The following is a 15446-nucleotide window of genomic DNA, read 5'->3' on the forward strand; positions in this document are numbered from 1 at the left end:
ATTGTCGGGCAAACTGGAGACATAAATCTGATTCACCAGCACTTGTGGGATGTGACAATTCTGGAAAGTGATATGAGCTGAGACTTGACTTCCCAGCTAGTTATGTCCTGGGTGTCATGCTGTCTTCCTTTCAAAAAGAAGGAGAATATTCGAGCATCTTAATCCCTGGGGGCATCAAGTCCAAGGTTCATTAATCATCAGTTATCCCCCTCCTCTTTTTCTACCCTTCCCATCTCAATCCCTTATTATTTACTTTTGTGTTTGGTAGTTCTGATGTAGCCAGTCACTGTGACCCTGGTGTGCACAACCTGAGAATGGTCTTGCTGTTTATACTAGGATTGTATCCTGTAGAGACAGCACATGAGTATGAGCTTTTCATCTGTCCTTTGTTGATTATTTCTGAGACCTACTTTATCCCTGCCTCTATTAAATATTGTTGTCATGTAACATGGTTTCTTCTTGGCCCTACATTGCGTGTCTTCTCTCTCTGCCCAGACTTTTTTCAGATGGGATGACTGCAATGACAATGGGTGAGGAATAAAACCAGCTATTCCTTATAGCAGGGTTCTCAACCTTCCTAATGCTTCAGCCCTTGAATACAGTTCCTGTGGGTTGCGACCCACAGGATGAGAACCCCTGCTTTAAAGGATATCTTGCCTAGGTGGATTTGGGGAAGACATGATCTTCTCAGCAAAGATTCAGCTCCCACCAAATAAGTGTGGAATTTATTTTAGCATGGATATATTCATGTTTATATGTGCACACACATAGGAGAATAAAAGTACAGATGTGGATATATCTGTGTGCATGTGTATGAATGTGTATATGGACAGGGCATAGAGTATTAAGGTTAAAAACACTGGCCAGGTTTGAATCTGGCTCTGTTATTTGTGGCTTGTTTTGTTTGGCAAGTTACTTAACCTCTCTAATGGGCCCTCATCACCTTCCAGTCTTTAGTCTGAGGATAATTGTGCTGATAGGTTTATTGCTGGTATTAAGTGAGATAATCCATTTAAAATGCTTAACATAGTACCAGGTAAAATGGGAATACTCAGGAAATTAAGGTTGTCTTCTACTCCTCCCCTTCTTTCACCATTTATTCCCACTGGCACAAGTTTTGCAGGAAATTAGGAAGAAACAATACTGGTATTTCATCTATAGTAGGATGGAACTTACATGGTCCTCTGAGTCTTCATTAGTCCAAATTTCCATTCCGTTTATCTGTGATTCTGTCTGGGGGAAAAAAAATTCCTAAAGGGTTCCCATGCATTTGTTGACACTTGCTTTCTCCTCCTGGATTTATCACACATCCACCTTCCAGCCTTAGGAAGAATACCATCTATCTCTGTGTTTGAAATAGTGGTGTCAGGTTCTTGGAGGGATGTAGGGGATAGTATAGTATTGTAAAGTTGGTGATTCTGGGCTAATGATGTTGCATCCCAAACACTGAGCCCCGGCTTAAAATTCACCTGTGTGATTCAAAGGTGGAGCCAACCAGGAGTACTCAGGCAAAAAGAAGCTTTCCCCTTCATCTTGTTCTAGCTTGCAGAGCTAGGGGAGATGGCTATAACAAGAACTAGTCCAGGGGAGCGCCTGTGGCTCAAAGGAGTAGGGCACTGGCCCCATATGCTGGAGGTGGCGGGTTCAAACCCAGCCCTGGCCCAAAACTGCAAAAACAAACAAAAAAACTAGTCCATCTAAAGCTGTTGCCAGTGTAGGGCTTAGGGACCCATGGGATATTCCATTACAAATGCATCACAGTGGCTCAACATCCTGCCACACTTCACATCTGTTATTGGTCAGCTGCCTTGGGTAGAAAGAAAATCTGGCTTCTACATGGCATCAGTGAACCTGGATGAGAGGACAGTAACAATAATTCTGGAAGCTTCTGGCAAAAAGGTAGACAGTGGAAGCCCAAGATCCCAGGTGTAGCCCTGGTGCACTCTAACTCAGCAAGAATTCTATAGTCTGTAGAATTCCTGGGTCTCCACGGAAATCCACATTGGAATTTCTGGGTATAGCTTAAGTTTTATTGTCTTTAATGTAGCAATCTAATGCTTCGTTTGTTAAACATATTATTTGCTGAGTTCTATTGCCAAATATTTTTATATTCATTTTCCAATTATTTTTTCAGTAACCAATGCTAATAAAAATAACATCTATCCAGCTCAAATTCCAACATTCAAAGTAACCCAGAAGCAGCTGTCCTTTAAGGATTTCCTTGCACCACAGTTGTTGAGCACCCAGAGGCTCCTGCAAGATGCTAGACTTTGGGTTTCATTCCCTTGGACTATGGAATTTCTATTTCTAAAGAGAAGCAGCAGGGAATGAGGTATGTCCTATCACATGGTGCCCAAAGAGGAGGTATTAGAGAAAAGAGATAAGGAAATCTAAAAGCAAGTGGGAAGAGCCCAGAATTCCATGATATAAACCCTGAACAGACTGTTTTAAAAGGCCATTTAAGTGTGGGCCTTAGTGGGAGACATTATAACTCACTTCTTTTACTCCCTTAGCCATCTGTGTCTTTTTTTTATTCTGCAGAGCATAATGGCAATGTCTGAAAAATATGCAGTTTTTCTTCTAAAGCCCTTTTATGCCCATTGCCTTCTTCAACTGCAGTGACACCAGCAGTTCCGTCCCTGCACCAGCATTCCCATGAGGCCTTGGGGAAAGGCTATGGCAAGGTGTCTTGTTTTGTCTTGTCTCTGGCTGGCCAGCAGCATCAGTGAGGGTCACAGTCCATGACTGTGGGCCCAGAGTATAGTCCAGAAGGTCAGAGTCCTTTCTGAGGCCACTAAGAAGTTGGGGTTAATTTCCTTGATTTTTAGGCAAGTGGGGAGGAAGGACCTATATAAAGTACAGGTTTACGTAAACTAGAGGGAGACTGAATTCTCCTAGAAACAGTGACAGCAGAATAATCGGGCTGTGATTCTCAATGGAGTATACTTCCTGGACAGGCAGAGACTCGGATCTAATCCCTAGATGTTCTGAGGGAAAAAGTCTGGATTGGTCCAGGAATATCACTTTTTAACAACAAAACAACATAGTTCATAGTTCAACATAATTTTGGTAAAGGAAGTCTGGGGAATGTTGTGTATGAAGACATGAGCATTTGATGTGTAGGGACTGAGCCCAGATCTGCCACTTGGTGTGTGGGCTTCATCTAGGTCCTTAACCTTTCTGTGCCACCATTTTTTTTCAGGTGTAAAATGCAAGATAATGGCTGGGTGTGGTGGCTCACACCTGTAAATCCTAGCACTCTGGGAGGCTGAGGTGGGTGGATTGCTTGATGCCAGGAGTTAGAGACCTGAGCAAGAGTGAGACCCTGTCTCTGCTAAAAATAAAAAAGAAAACTAGACAGGCGTAGTGGCACAGGCCTGTACTCCCAGCTACTCGGGAGGCTGGGGCAGGAGGATCACTTGAGCCCAACAGTTGGAGGTTGCTGTGAGCTATGACACCATGGCATTCTCCCCAAGGCAACAGAATGAGATTCTGTCTCAAAAATACACGCATACGTATGTACATACATACGTACAAAACTGCAGTGTGACTATGTGAAATAACACATGGAAATGCTTGGAGAGCCCCCAGCGCTGGGCCTAGCTCAGAGCAAGCTCTCCATCTGTGTTTATGGTGGTTGTTGCCATTCAGAATTATGAAGGATACACCCTAGAGCTGGACCAGCATGGGGGTCAGGCACTCTGACTGGAAACAACCTGTGTGAATTTGACTCTTGTTTCTACTCCTTAACACTTGTGTTATTTAATCTCTGTGTACCTTAGTTTCTATCAGATGAGGGTACTAACTGGCCCTTGGTTATAGGATTGTTATGAGCATTAAATAAGTTTATACAGATGAACAACCTAGCACTGTGTTTGGCATGCAGAAAGTACTGCAAAGGCGTTTGCTGTTATTGTCTGAAGTGGGTTATTTGTCAGTCCTTTGCAATGGTTTCAGGGCACAACAATATTGTCCCTACACTTCCTTTTGGTGTCACTGTGGGAAGCAGAACCTGTTTTGGACAGATTATTGACGACCCACGGCATGACTGCTGATCTCAATCTCAGGATAGTAATAACACCAAGCGCTACCCAGTGCTAAGGACTGAGCACTCTGCGAGCCACTTCCCTTTCACTGGCTTCTGTTTTCCTCTTGCAACTGTGAAGGAGTACTATTATTATCCACATTTCACATGTGAGAAAACTAAGGCACAAAGAAATGTAAGGGCTCACCCAGGGCCACAGAGTAACTGGTAGAGCTGGGATTCAAATTCATACAGTCAGATTCTCGGGTATTTCTGCTTCATCAGTGTAGTTGTCTTAAATTGAAAGTCAGAGGCATTAATTCTTCAGACTTAATACATTGTGTTAGAAATAACAAGGCTTTAACCCCAGAAAAAGCTAGGTTTTGATCTTTCTTCTTTGACCTGAAAGCTGTGTGATCTGGAGCAATGTACTTACCCTCTCTGTTTTCTCATCTGCTAAATGACAAAATGTACTTATTTACTCTTTTTAGGTGTTTACAAGGCTTTGTTTTAAAACATGGAAGCCAAAGAAAAGTTTGCTCAGCTTTAGTCATTGGTAAAACTGGAGGTCGTCCTAGCCTGTTTCCCCATAGCTAACAGGCTTGTTCACCTCCCCACCACCAGCCCTGGAATTCTGTACCCCTCTCTTAGTTCCCCAGAATTAATTTTCTAAAACAGATTGTTTGGTATTTCTCTTTGCTTTAATAAGATCACTCTGCCCTTCTAGTGTATTCCTTCACTGGTAAACTGAAGGGGTTGGGCTAAATGATGTTTTAACTTAAAATGTATTAATATCAGCAACCTCACTTGATCATTTTGAAGACTAAATTGTGTTAAGAATTTGAAAGCACTTTAGCTAAAAGAAAAAATGCTAAAGTGCTTTAGCATAAATATAAAAAAAATTCAATAACTTCTATTGCTGCAGTGTTGCTCTAAATCCTAGTTTCTGGAACTGGCCTTAGCACCATATTGAAATTCCCTGAAATTTGTACATCTGAAGCCAAGTGGCCAAGGGGGCCTTTCCACAAATGTAGTTATAATAAAGGGAGAAAAAAAATCTAGCTCTTGTCTGCTTATTGCATTTGTAAAACTCTTTAGCTGGTCAACTTGAAATATTTCTTGTAATATATTTCCTGTGTCTGTTTTTTTCACAGATATTTTGGGGCAATTTCCTGTCTCTACTTAAGGTGGGGAAGATAGAGGGGTGGTGGACTTGTCAGACCAAAGGGCAAGGGGTCAAGTCATGAAACCTCAAAACCATTGTTTCCATCAATTACCTCTACATTCCTGGGAAGTGGTCTTGTTTTTACAAATAGGTCTATTTCTTTCTGTGATTTTATTTAGACCTCCCTAACCCTGTGAGATCTGTAGATTTGGTGCCCCTTTAGGACCACTCTTTCATTCTCACAGCACCCTAAATTTTCTCCATCACAGTTTGGGATTATGCATTTGTGGGGCCATTTGAACAATGTCTCTACTACTAAACTGTGAGCTGGCTGAGCCCAGGGATGATGTCTGTTTTTCTCTCTATTGTATTCCTACCCTAAGCCTCTTGCTTGGGACATAGTTGCCACTCAATAAATACATGTAGAATGGAAGAATACATCAGTTTACCCACACTCTTGGCACTGTGTACAGTGGGGAAAATGAGGAGCAGAGTGGTTAAATGAGTTGCTGCCTGTTAACCTTCCTTGTAAGAAGACCAAGCGTGCTAGTCCCCTACTGATGCTGTAACAAAGTATCACAACCTTAGTAACTTAAAACAGCACACATTTATAACCTTACAGTTCTGGAGATAGAAAATCTGAAATGAATCTTAGAAGGGGTCATAGGGCTGCATTCCTTCTAGGAGCTCCAAAGGAGAATCCGTTTCCCTGCCTTTTCCAGCTTCTAGAGGCTGCCTACATTCTTTGGGTAATGGTTCCATCCTCCATCAAAGCCCATCACACTGGGTGGTGCCTGTGGCTCAGTGGGTAGGGCACTGGCCCCATATACCAAGGGTGGCGTGTTCAAACCCAGCCCCAGCTAAACTGCAAAAAAAAATAGCCGGGCGTTGTGGCGGGTGCTTGTAGTCCCAGCCACTTGGGAGGCTGAGGCAAGAGAATCACCTAAGCCCAAGAGCTGGAGGTTGCTGTGAGCTGTGATGCCATAGCACTCTACTGAGAGTGATAAAGTGAGACTCTGTCTCCACAAAAAAAAAAAAAAAAAGCACGTCACCCTACCCTCTATTTCTTCACATCTTCTTTTCTGCCTCTCACTCTCCTGCCTCCCTCTTACAAGGGTCCTTGTGGCTATCTTGGTTCCTTGTTACCTTGGAAAACTTAGAACATGTCTCCCATCTCAAATTGTTCACATCTGCAAAATCCCTTCTGCCAGGGTTCCCTGAGGTGGTTTCCTTAGACCAAAGTGGATGTTACTTATAAAGTTAATACTAATGGTGGGCTGGGTGTGTTGGCTCACGCCTGCAATCCTAGCAGGCTGGAAGGTTGAGGCTGGTGGATTGTTAGAGCTCAAGAGTTCGAGACCAGCTGAGCAAGAGTGAGACCCTGTCTCTACTAAAAATAGAAAAATTAACCAGGTGTTGTGGCAGGTGTCTATAGTCCCAGCTACTTGGGAGACTGAGGCAAGAGGATCACTGGAGCCCAAGAGTCATTCTCACAGTGAGCTAGGATGCCATGGCACTCTACCTAGGGTGACTGAGTGCAATTCTGTCTCAAAAAGGCCAAAAAACCCCCAAACCCGACGAAGTTAATACTAATCGATCAAAGAGTGCAGAAGTGGACTTGCTCATTCAAGAGAAATGCCAATGAATGTATTTTAGGGAAACAATTCCCGTGAAAGGGAGGCCCTGGGTGTTCCACAGACAGGCTGGAGGTGAACAACCCTGCTGCGTAGGGGAAAGCAGGCTTTGCCCGCTCCTGGTGAAGCAAACCTTACTTGGCCTTCATGTTGAAGTGCATAGTCTCATAAAGGTTGCAAATGAATTTTATGCTGTCAGTATGCCCCTTTAAGGAGTTATGCATATTTATAAATTCTTAGAAAACCTAAAAGGATGTAGTGCTTGCCCCAGAGTGAATAGAGGGAGGAGGTGAGACAGGAGCCACCCACCCACGTGTATTCTCTGTTCAGAGGGGCTGCAGTGGAGGGGAGTCTGGCCCAGGCAGACTACTTGGGCCACTTGTTCTAGACACCTTGTTGTGGATAGAGAGCACCAGAGCTCTGATAGCAAATTAGGAGCAAAGCTGGCTCTCCTGGCTCTTACACCCCAAAACTGGACCCTCTGGATGGAAATCTTTGACTCTTAAGGGGAGGGTAGCTCTAGCATTAAGGCCAGATTCATTCAACAGATATTTATTCAGTACCTCTGTGTACTAAGCCCTAGAAGCTGTGAGCAAGTCAGATGTGGTTCCTGTTAGCGTATGGTCACAGCACATCAGGAAGACAGACCATTAGCAAGTCGAAGAAAACAGAAAATGATTATAAATTGTGGTGAGGGTCGTGAAAGGAAACAGATGGGAAACTGGGGTAGGGACGAGCATGGGTAGGAGGGAGGGTGCGTGTATTTCAGAGGGGAAGGTCGCGAGAGTTGGGGGGGGGGGATGCCTCTGAACAAGTCTTGTAGTTCACAAAGGCCTGAAGGCTGAGGCAGAGGCCCTGGACTGGGCAAGGGCTTGAAGGTTTGGAGGAAGTGGGAGAAGGTGGGAAACAGTAGCTGAGGAAAGGTTGGTGGGGTGGGCAGGGAGCAGGTCTTCAAAGGCCTCGTGGGCTATTGGCAGACCACTCGCCGTTTATTCAACGTGCAGAAAATATTTCATATTTTCTTAAATTCTTGAGATACTTTGCAGTGATCATTTTACAAGCCGATATGATACACAGTTTAAAAATAAGATCATTGTGTATGGTGCCCCATGATTGCATTAATGTACACAGCTATGATTTAATAAAAAAATCCCAAAGAAATAAAAATAAATAAATAAATAAAAATAAGATACTTGAGAAACATGGAGGTTCTGTTTTTTTTTTACTGAATCATAGCTGTGTACATTAATGCAATCATGGGATACAATGTGCTGGTTTTATATACAATTCAAAATATTTCCGTCACACTGGTTAACATAGCCTTCACGGCATTTTCTTAGTTATTGCGTTAAGACATTTATATTCTACACCCAGTAAATTTCACATGTACCCTTGTAAAATGCATCGTAGGTGTGGTCCCACCAATTACCCTCCTTCCACCCATCCTCCCCCTTCCTCTCCCCTCCTTCTCCCCTTTCCCTTTCTTCTTATGAAAGCTATAAATTAGTTTCATAGTAGGGCTGAGTACATTGGATACTTTTTCTTCCATTCTTGAGATACTTTGCTAAGAAGAATATGTTCCAGCTCCATCCATGTAAACATGTAAGAGGTAAGGTCTCCATCTTTCTTTAAGGCTGCATAATATTCCATGGTGTACATATATCACAATTTATTAATCCATTCGTGGGTTGATGGGCACTTGGGCTTCTTCTGTGACTTAGCAATTATGAATTGGGCTGCAATAAACATTCTGGTACAAATATCTTTGTTATAATGTGATTTTTGGTCTTCTGGATATATACCTAGTAGAGGAATTGTAGGATCGAATGGCAGGTCTATTTTTAGATCTCTAAGTGTTCTCCAAACAGCTTTCCAAAAGGAACGTATTAATTTGCATTCCCACCAGCAGTGTAGAAGTGTTCCCTTTTATCCACATCCACGCCAACATCTCTGGTTTTGGGATTTTGTGACACGGGCTAATCTAGTTAGATGATATCTCAAAGTAGTTTTGATTTGCATTTCTCTGATGATTAAGGATGATGAGCATTTTTCATATGTCTGTAGACCGTGCGCCTGTCTTTTTCAGAGAAGTTTCTATTCAAGTCCCTTGCCCACCCTGAGATGGGATCACTTGTTCTTTTCTTGCTAATGCGTTTGAGTTCTCTGTGGATTCTGGTTATTAAACCTTTGTCGGAGACATAACCTGCAAATATCTTCTCCCATTCTGAGGGCTGTCTGCTTGCTTTATTTACTGTGTTCTTGGCTGTGCAGAAGCTTTTTAGTTTGATCAGGTCCCAGGGTTCTGTATTGTTTTAAGGAACCAAATACTTATTACATAATGGGTACCCAGTTAAGCCCATTATAAGCCTTATCTTGTCTAATACTTTCAGCAGCCCTGAGTTGGATAAAATATACCCATTTTAGTGGTTGATAAACTAGTGGAGTAAAGCAGGTAGCAGGGGTCGGATTGCAAACCCAGGTCTGACATCAGTGCTTTGCCTCTAACCATTTTGTTTTCTCTCACTCCTCTTCCCCCTTTTCAACATTAAAAAAAATATGGTTTTATATACATGTAGATATAAAATTTGCCATTGGGTGTATGGCAGCAGGCTTTAATTTGAATAATTTTGGCTGTATCTTACAGGTTTAACACTCAGTAGCACATTGCCAATAATACATAGTTCACATGGAAAAGTTTTGCTCAGAGAATACAGGTAGGAAAATGTGATCTGAAAAAGAACTTGCCTGGGATTTGTAATTCAAGGTCCCACTCTGTCACCCAGGCTAGAATGCAGTGGCATCATCATAGCACACTGCAATTTCAAATTCCAGGGCTCAAACAATCCTCCTGCTTCGCCCTCTCAAGTAGCTGAGACTATAGGTGAGCAGTACCAAGCCTGGCTAATTTTTTTATTTTTTGTAGAGTCAGGATCTTGCTCTTGCTCAGGCTGGCTTCTGCCCTGGCCTCTAGTGATCGTCTGGCCTTGGCCTCCCAGAGTGCCAGGACTACGGGCCCAAGCTACCTTGCCTGGTTCAGGATTCATAATCTTTGACTCTTTCAAACAATCTTCCTGTGCCTATGGCCTGTATTAATTTCCATCCTTTGGCCTTTGGGCACTCTGTTCTCTCGAATTGGATGGCTTTCCTTCATCCTCTCAGCCTTTGGGAATATAATTTCTTTCCTGTGTTAAAAAGAAGCTACATGTAAAAACAGAAAGCTGTATTGAATTAGTGAAATTTTTAGATACTTTATTTGCTTCGAGAAAAAAAAAACGAAGTCAGGATGTTATATTTTCACAATAAATATCAGTAGAGTGACATGTTATGGGTCATCAATCCACATTTACCAAGCATTCAGAGTGGTCAGCATGCTATTAAGTGTTATGGACACATGAAAGCATTTTAGCAATAGGGAGATATAAACATGAAATGAGGGGACAGAGGGCTAAGCAGTCATGAGAGCGGAGTGCAGTTAATCAGAGGAGGAGTGGGAGGACAGGGAAGGCTGAGAAAATTTGTCATTTGAACCATTTTAAGTATATAATTTGGTGACATTAATTACATCCACATTATGCACAACCTTCACTTCCATCTAGTTTTAAAACTTTTTCTTCACCCCAAACAGAAGCTCTGCAACCATCACACAATTGTACCCCATCCATCCTTTCATTCCCCTAGCTCCTGGTAATCTCCAATCTACTTTTTGTCTCTATATGAATTTGCCTATTATAGATATTTTGTTTAAGGAGAATCAGGCCATATTTGTCCTTTTGTTTCTATCTTCTTTCACTCGGCACAGTGTTCTCGGCCAGGTCCATCCTCACTGCAGCAGTATCAGCACTTGATCCCTTTTCATGGCCTAGTAACAGTCCATTGTATGGATATACCTCATTCTGTTTATCCCTCATCTCTCCAAAGTCACTGGGATTGTTTTTCGCTCATTGGCTATTGTGAAGAAACATTGGCATAAAAGTAGCTCTGAGTCACCCTTTTCAATTTTTTAGATATAGTCCCATAAGTGTAATTGCTTGCTCATGTGGTCATTCTAGGTTTAGCTTGCGGAGGAGCTGCCACTTTTCCATGGTGTCTGTGTCATTTTACATTCCTGTCAGTCGTAAAAGGTGGAATCTGCCATGCCCAGAGATGAGACTGGGAGTGAAGAAGTTTAGGCCAGGTTTGTTGAAAGATGGGAAAGATGGCATCTGCCTGGGTGCAGTTAGAGACTCCTTTTAGATGAGGCATAGAGGGCAAATTCCACAACTTGCCTGGGGGGATTTGGCAAGTTAGGGTCTTGGGCTTGAGTTTTTGGGTGTGGAGCTAACTAGGTCCTTTGTGTCCTTTGTTTGGGGAGGGAGGATTGTATTCGGGGCCCCCCAACAAGTAATGCCTGAGGGTCCCAGTTTCTCTACATCTTTGCTAATGCTTATTTTCTTTTTGGGCAGGAGGGTGTGGTTTGGATTAGAGCCATCCTAGTAGGTGATATCTCATGGTGGTTTTGATTTACATTTCCCAAATGACTTGTTGCTGAACTTCTTTTCATTTGCTTATTGGCCATTCATACATCTTCTTTGGAGAAATTCAAGTCATTTGACCATTTTTTAGTTAGATGGTTTGTCATTTTGTTGTAGAAGTTTATTTATTTTTTTTAATATGTTCTGGGCATCGGGCCTTTATTAACTATATCATTTGCAAATATTTTCTCTCATTTGTGGGTTGTCTTTTCCCTTTCTTGATAATGTCCTTTGATGAACAAAAGTTTTTCATTTTAATGAAGTCTGATTTATTTTTCTTTCATTGCTCATGCTTTTGGTGTTATATCTATGCATCCCTTGCTAAATCGAAGATTGTAGATGGAGATTACCCTGGCATTTTCCTCTGTTTTTCCTTACTTTTAACCATTAAATTCTCATCTAGATTTTAGAAGCCATTCACTTCATCAGCTACCATCAGAAACATACCTGGGAAGCTCAGCTAAGAAAGCTGTGGTGGTTGCCCTGAAGGGACTCGCCCAGAAAAACAAACTTAGTGGTGACAATCTGTGATGATCTGTGCTATTCACTCCCAAAGACCAAGGGAAGCATCTTTCCTGGTCCTCCACTGTTTTTAGAAAAAATGATTTATAAAAGTAAATTTTTAATAAGACAAAGATTTATTCAATTTAAGAAAGAGTCCCTTATGATGCAAGTAGTTCCCTTCTATTGTAGTAGAATGTTCTTGTGACCCGAGGCTGGGAATAAATGGTGTTAGTTTCTTTCAATGGCTCTACTGGGAACATTAAAAGTGATTAAACCTGTGTCAGGCCAAATTTAGAAAGAAAATAGAAAACTAAACTATGAAATTTAAGAGTTTGAAGGCCAGCACAGATGCGGGGTTCATTTATATGGGCCTACAATGCATGTTGGGGATCTCAGCCCAGAGTTTCTAGAGAAGACTTCATGGGGGCCCTTGTCCAGATTCACTTTCTTTCTCAAATATCTGACCTGTTTCTGCTTTAATCATCATCTTAGTGTAACATTTTTAGAAATGAAGAATGGGGAAAAAGCAAAGCAAATCCAAGTTAGATGGTCTGTTTCTTAGCCTGAGTTCCTCTGGGCGATCTCTGATTGATTCCTTGTATAGATTTTACCCAGATGGTTTTTCTTTTTACTTCAGGTATATATATATTTTAAAAAGGAAAAAGACAAAGAAAAAGATCCTGCCCAGAAAGGAATACTTTTTTCTCATGGGAAAGAACACTCAGTTGTACTTGGGGACTGAATGAAGTTGGGCTAATGAGTTCACCCTTGTATAACATTGAAATTCTCCCAAACATACTAATTAAGGTACTTTTTGTCTTTTCTGTTGGTTTTAGCTTTGAAGGTACTAGAAAAATGGTGTGCTGCAAAACTGAGGAGCCAAGTTTGGAAGAAATGACACGGCCTCTGCTTGGCAATCAGCCTTGCACTCGAATGGCCCAGCCTAGAGACTGATCTCCAAACTTTTTTGATGGCCCACATGCCTGGGCTGTGCTATATAGTTGTGCAGTTGAATGGTTCCCCCTGGAGTTGTACAGTGCACAACCTTTGTAACTGTGAGCAGCAGCCCAATGTAGTCCAAGAAAAATAGAAATGAGCATAGACACCCAAGAGAGGTGTACTTGTTTATAAATTATATTTGTATACATGTTCTACTGTCAATCCAGTAAGATTATATATTGAGGAAACATGATTTTTTTTAAGGATTATAAATAAAAAGGAATAGCATTGTAAAGAATTTTATCTGTGTACCAATGGATGGTTTTGAATACTCTGTGGGGTGGGCCACCTCCCTTTGGCAGCCTTGGCCTAGGAAGAATTCATATGGGTCGTCTCTCTCATTCAGGCAGGGCCGTGTATCCATAGAGCAAGGTTACTTCTCAGCTCAGGATTTTACCACTCTCTGCCAGGACCTGTCCTCACCTGCTGGTTTTCCATTTCAGAGTACACAGTGATTAATGAAGCCTGCCCGGGGGCCGAGTGGAATATCATGTGTCGGGAGTGCTGCGAGTATGATCAGATTGAGTGCGTCTGCCCCGGAAAGAAGGAAGTGGTGGGCTACACCATCCCCTGTTGCAGGAATGAGGAGAACGAGTGTGACTCCTGTCTGATTCACCCAGGTGAGTGTGCAACGGGAGACCTCAGGCTGACTGTGTGTCGTCTCAGGTAATGAATGGGAAGAGGATGAACGCCTGAATTCTAGCAGGCAGCCATCAAGAGGCTATAGTGCCACGATTATTAAAAGTGACATAATTCAGCCCTGTTGAACTACAGGCATGGGAATTAAGCAGGTCAGTACTCTTTTCAGTGTTAAATGTGTAAAGCTGTGAATTTATCCACTTCACAAGCAGATCGAATAGCTCGTATGTACCATGTCAGGTAGTGGGAATATAATGATAAAAAAAAGAAAAAAAAAAGACACATTCTAGCATGCCCAGCACCTGCCGGAGAGATGGAGAACAGGCAGCTACCACACAGCCACGCAGTAAGAGCAGTAAGTGCTCTGACAGGGAAGCCGGGGTGCCAGGGCAGCATGGGTGAGAAGGGAGGCAGTGAGAGGAGGCTGGCTGAAGACTTAAGGGGGAGTGGTGCGCATGCTCGGGGTGGGGAGCAGAAAACTGGAAAGGGTGAAGGGGATCTAGTAGGGAGGCTGGACCACAGGGCATAGCACCAGAGGAAGTGTGAGGTCTGGGAAATTGCAAGTAGCTCAGTATGGCAAGAAAAGTGTGTGTGTGTGTGAGTGAGAGATGGGGACAGGGGAGAGAGAGGAGAGCATGGATAAGGGACAGAACAAGAGCAGGAGAGAGGGGCTGAAGAAAGAAGATTAAGAGATAATCTACAGGAACGGACAGGAGCCAGATCTCAGAGGATGGTGTGATCTGTGCTGTGAAGTTTAGGCTGTATCTCAGAGACATTTTGGTAACATTGAGATCTTTTAGTAAAGAGAGGAAAGCCGATTTTCCCTTTAGCTGTAGTGTGGGAAAAGGATTGGGGCAGGGGCATGACTGGACACAGGAGAGAAATAATGGGAACCTTAATAAAGGTAGAAGTCCTAGGGATAGAGGGAGGTGGAGGGATTGAGAGATGTTAGGGTGGAATTGACCACACTTTGGGATCTGGTGGATGAAGAAGGAAAGGGAAGGAACAGCCGAAGTCAAGGTTGATGTTTGGCTTTTGAGTTGGACATTGGAAAGGTGGTCCCAATGATAGGAGTCTTCAGATAAGATGAGAACTCTAATGATTATTCCTTTGTGGTTATTGGTGACCTTGGAATATACACCACTAGGTATGTATAGTCAAAATACTACTTTTCAAAATCAAATCGCCTGATACAGTTCCTTCTCAGTGGTGTTATGCCACCTATGTGACATGCAAGTAGATTTGTTTTCTTCTGCTTTCCGTATTTGAAAATACGAGCAGATTTGTATATACACCTATTTATCTTTCCCCATTCTTAGCACCAAAGAGAGTATACCATGAATATTGCTAACCAGTTTGCTTTTTTTCTCTGAACAATACGTGCTGGGCTCAGTCCACATCAGTATAAAGACATGTTCTCCATTTCTTTGTATGGTCACCATGGTTTATTAACAAGACTACAGTGACTACCCTTAGGCGCAGATCATTTCGTATTTTTGTAGCATGTCTTTGAGGTAGATTCCTAGAAGAGGGATCTCTGCATCCAAGGGAGGTGCAGATGTCACTTTGCAGCCTTTGCCAAATTCTTCTCATACCTTTGGCATTCACTCTAGCAGCGTGTGAGGGCACTGTGTTCCCAGAGCCTTGCCACAGAATGTGTCATTGGGATGCTCGCCAGTCTCATAGGTGGGAAATGGCATCACAGTATGATTTTAGTTTGCATTTCTATCATTATGATAGATGACAGTCTGTTCTCTGCTGGTGGCAGTGGTACAGAAGCATCAAGTCACCAATGGCAGGCTGTGACGGTGGCTTCCAGTAGCATCTGGTGGCACCGGGGACCTCTTTGGACCAATGTAGTTTCCTGTGGTTCTAGGCTATGGAGCTCTGCAATTGGTTCCCTGGCCCTTCTGGCGATTTTGTGAGCTACCTTGTCTTTGCTTTCTTTTTTATTGATATATGATGTTTAT

At 42.6% G+C, this 15446-nt stretch overlaps 1 protein-coding gene across 6 annotated transcripts in view; it reads left to right on the top strand.

Moving 5' to 3' along the window:
- PAMR1 (peptidase domain containing associated with muscle regeneration 1) overlaps positions 1-15446 on the top strand; it is a 161292-nt gene that overhangs the window by 87329 nt on the left and 58517 nt on the right. For all 6 annotated transcript variants that reach the window (XM_053561150.1, XM_053561152.1, XM_053561156.1 and 3 more), the window contains exon 2: positions 13281-13457. In XM_053561150.1, coding sequence (XP_053417125.1) covers positions 13281-13457 — 177 coding nt within the window. The remainder of the gene's footprint in view (positions 1-13280; positions 13458-15446) is intronic.

The sequence above is a fragment of the Nycticebus coucang genome, chromosome 14 (assembly GCF_027406575.1).
Source record: "Nycticebus coucang isolate mNycCou1 chromosome 14, mNycCou1.pri, whole genome shotgun sequence".
Classification (NCBI taxonomy): domain Eukaryota; kingdom Metazoa; phylum Chordata; class Mammalia; order Primates; family Lorisidae; genus Nycticebus; species Nycticebus coucang.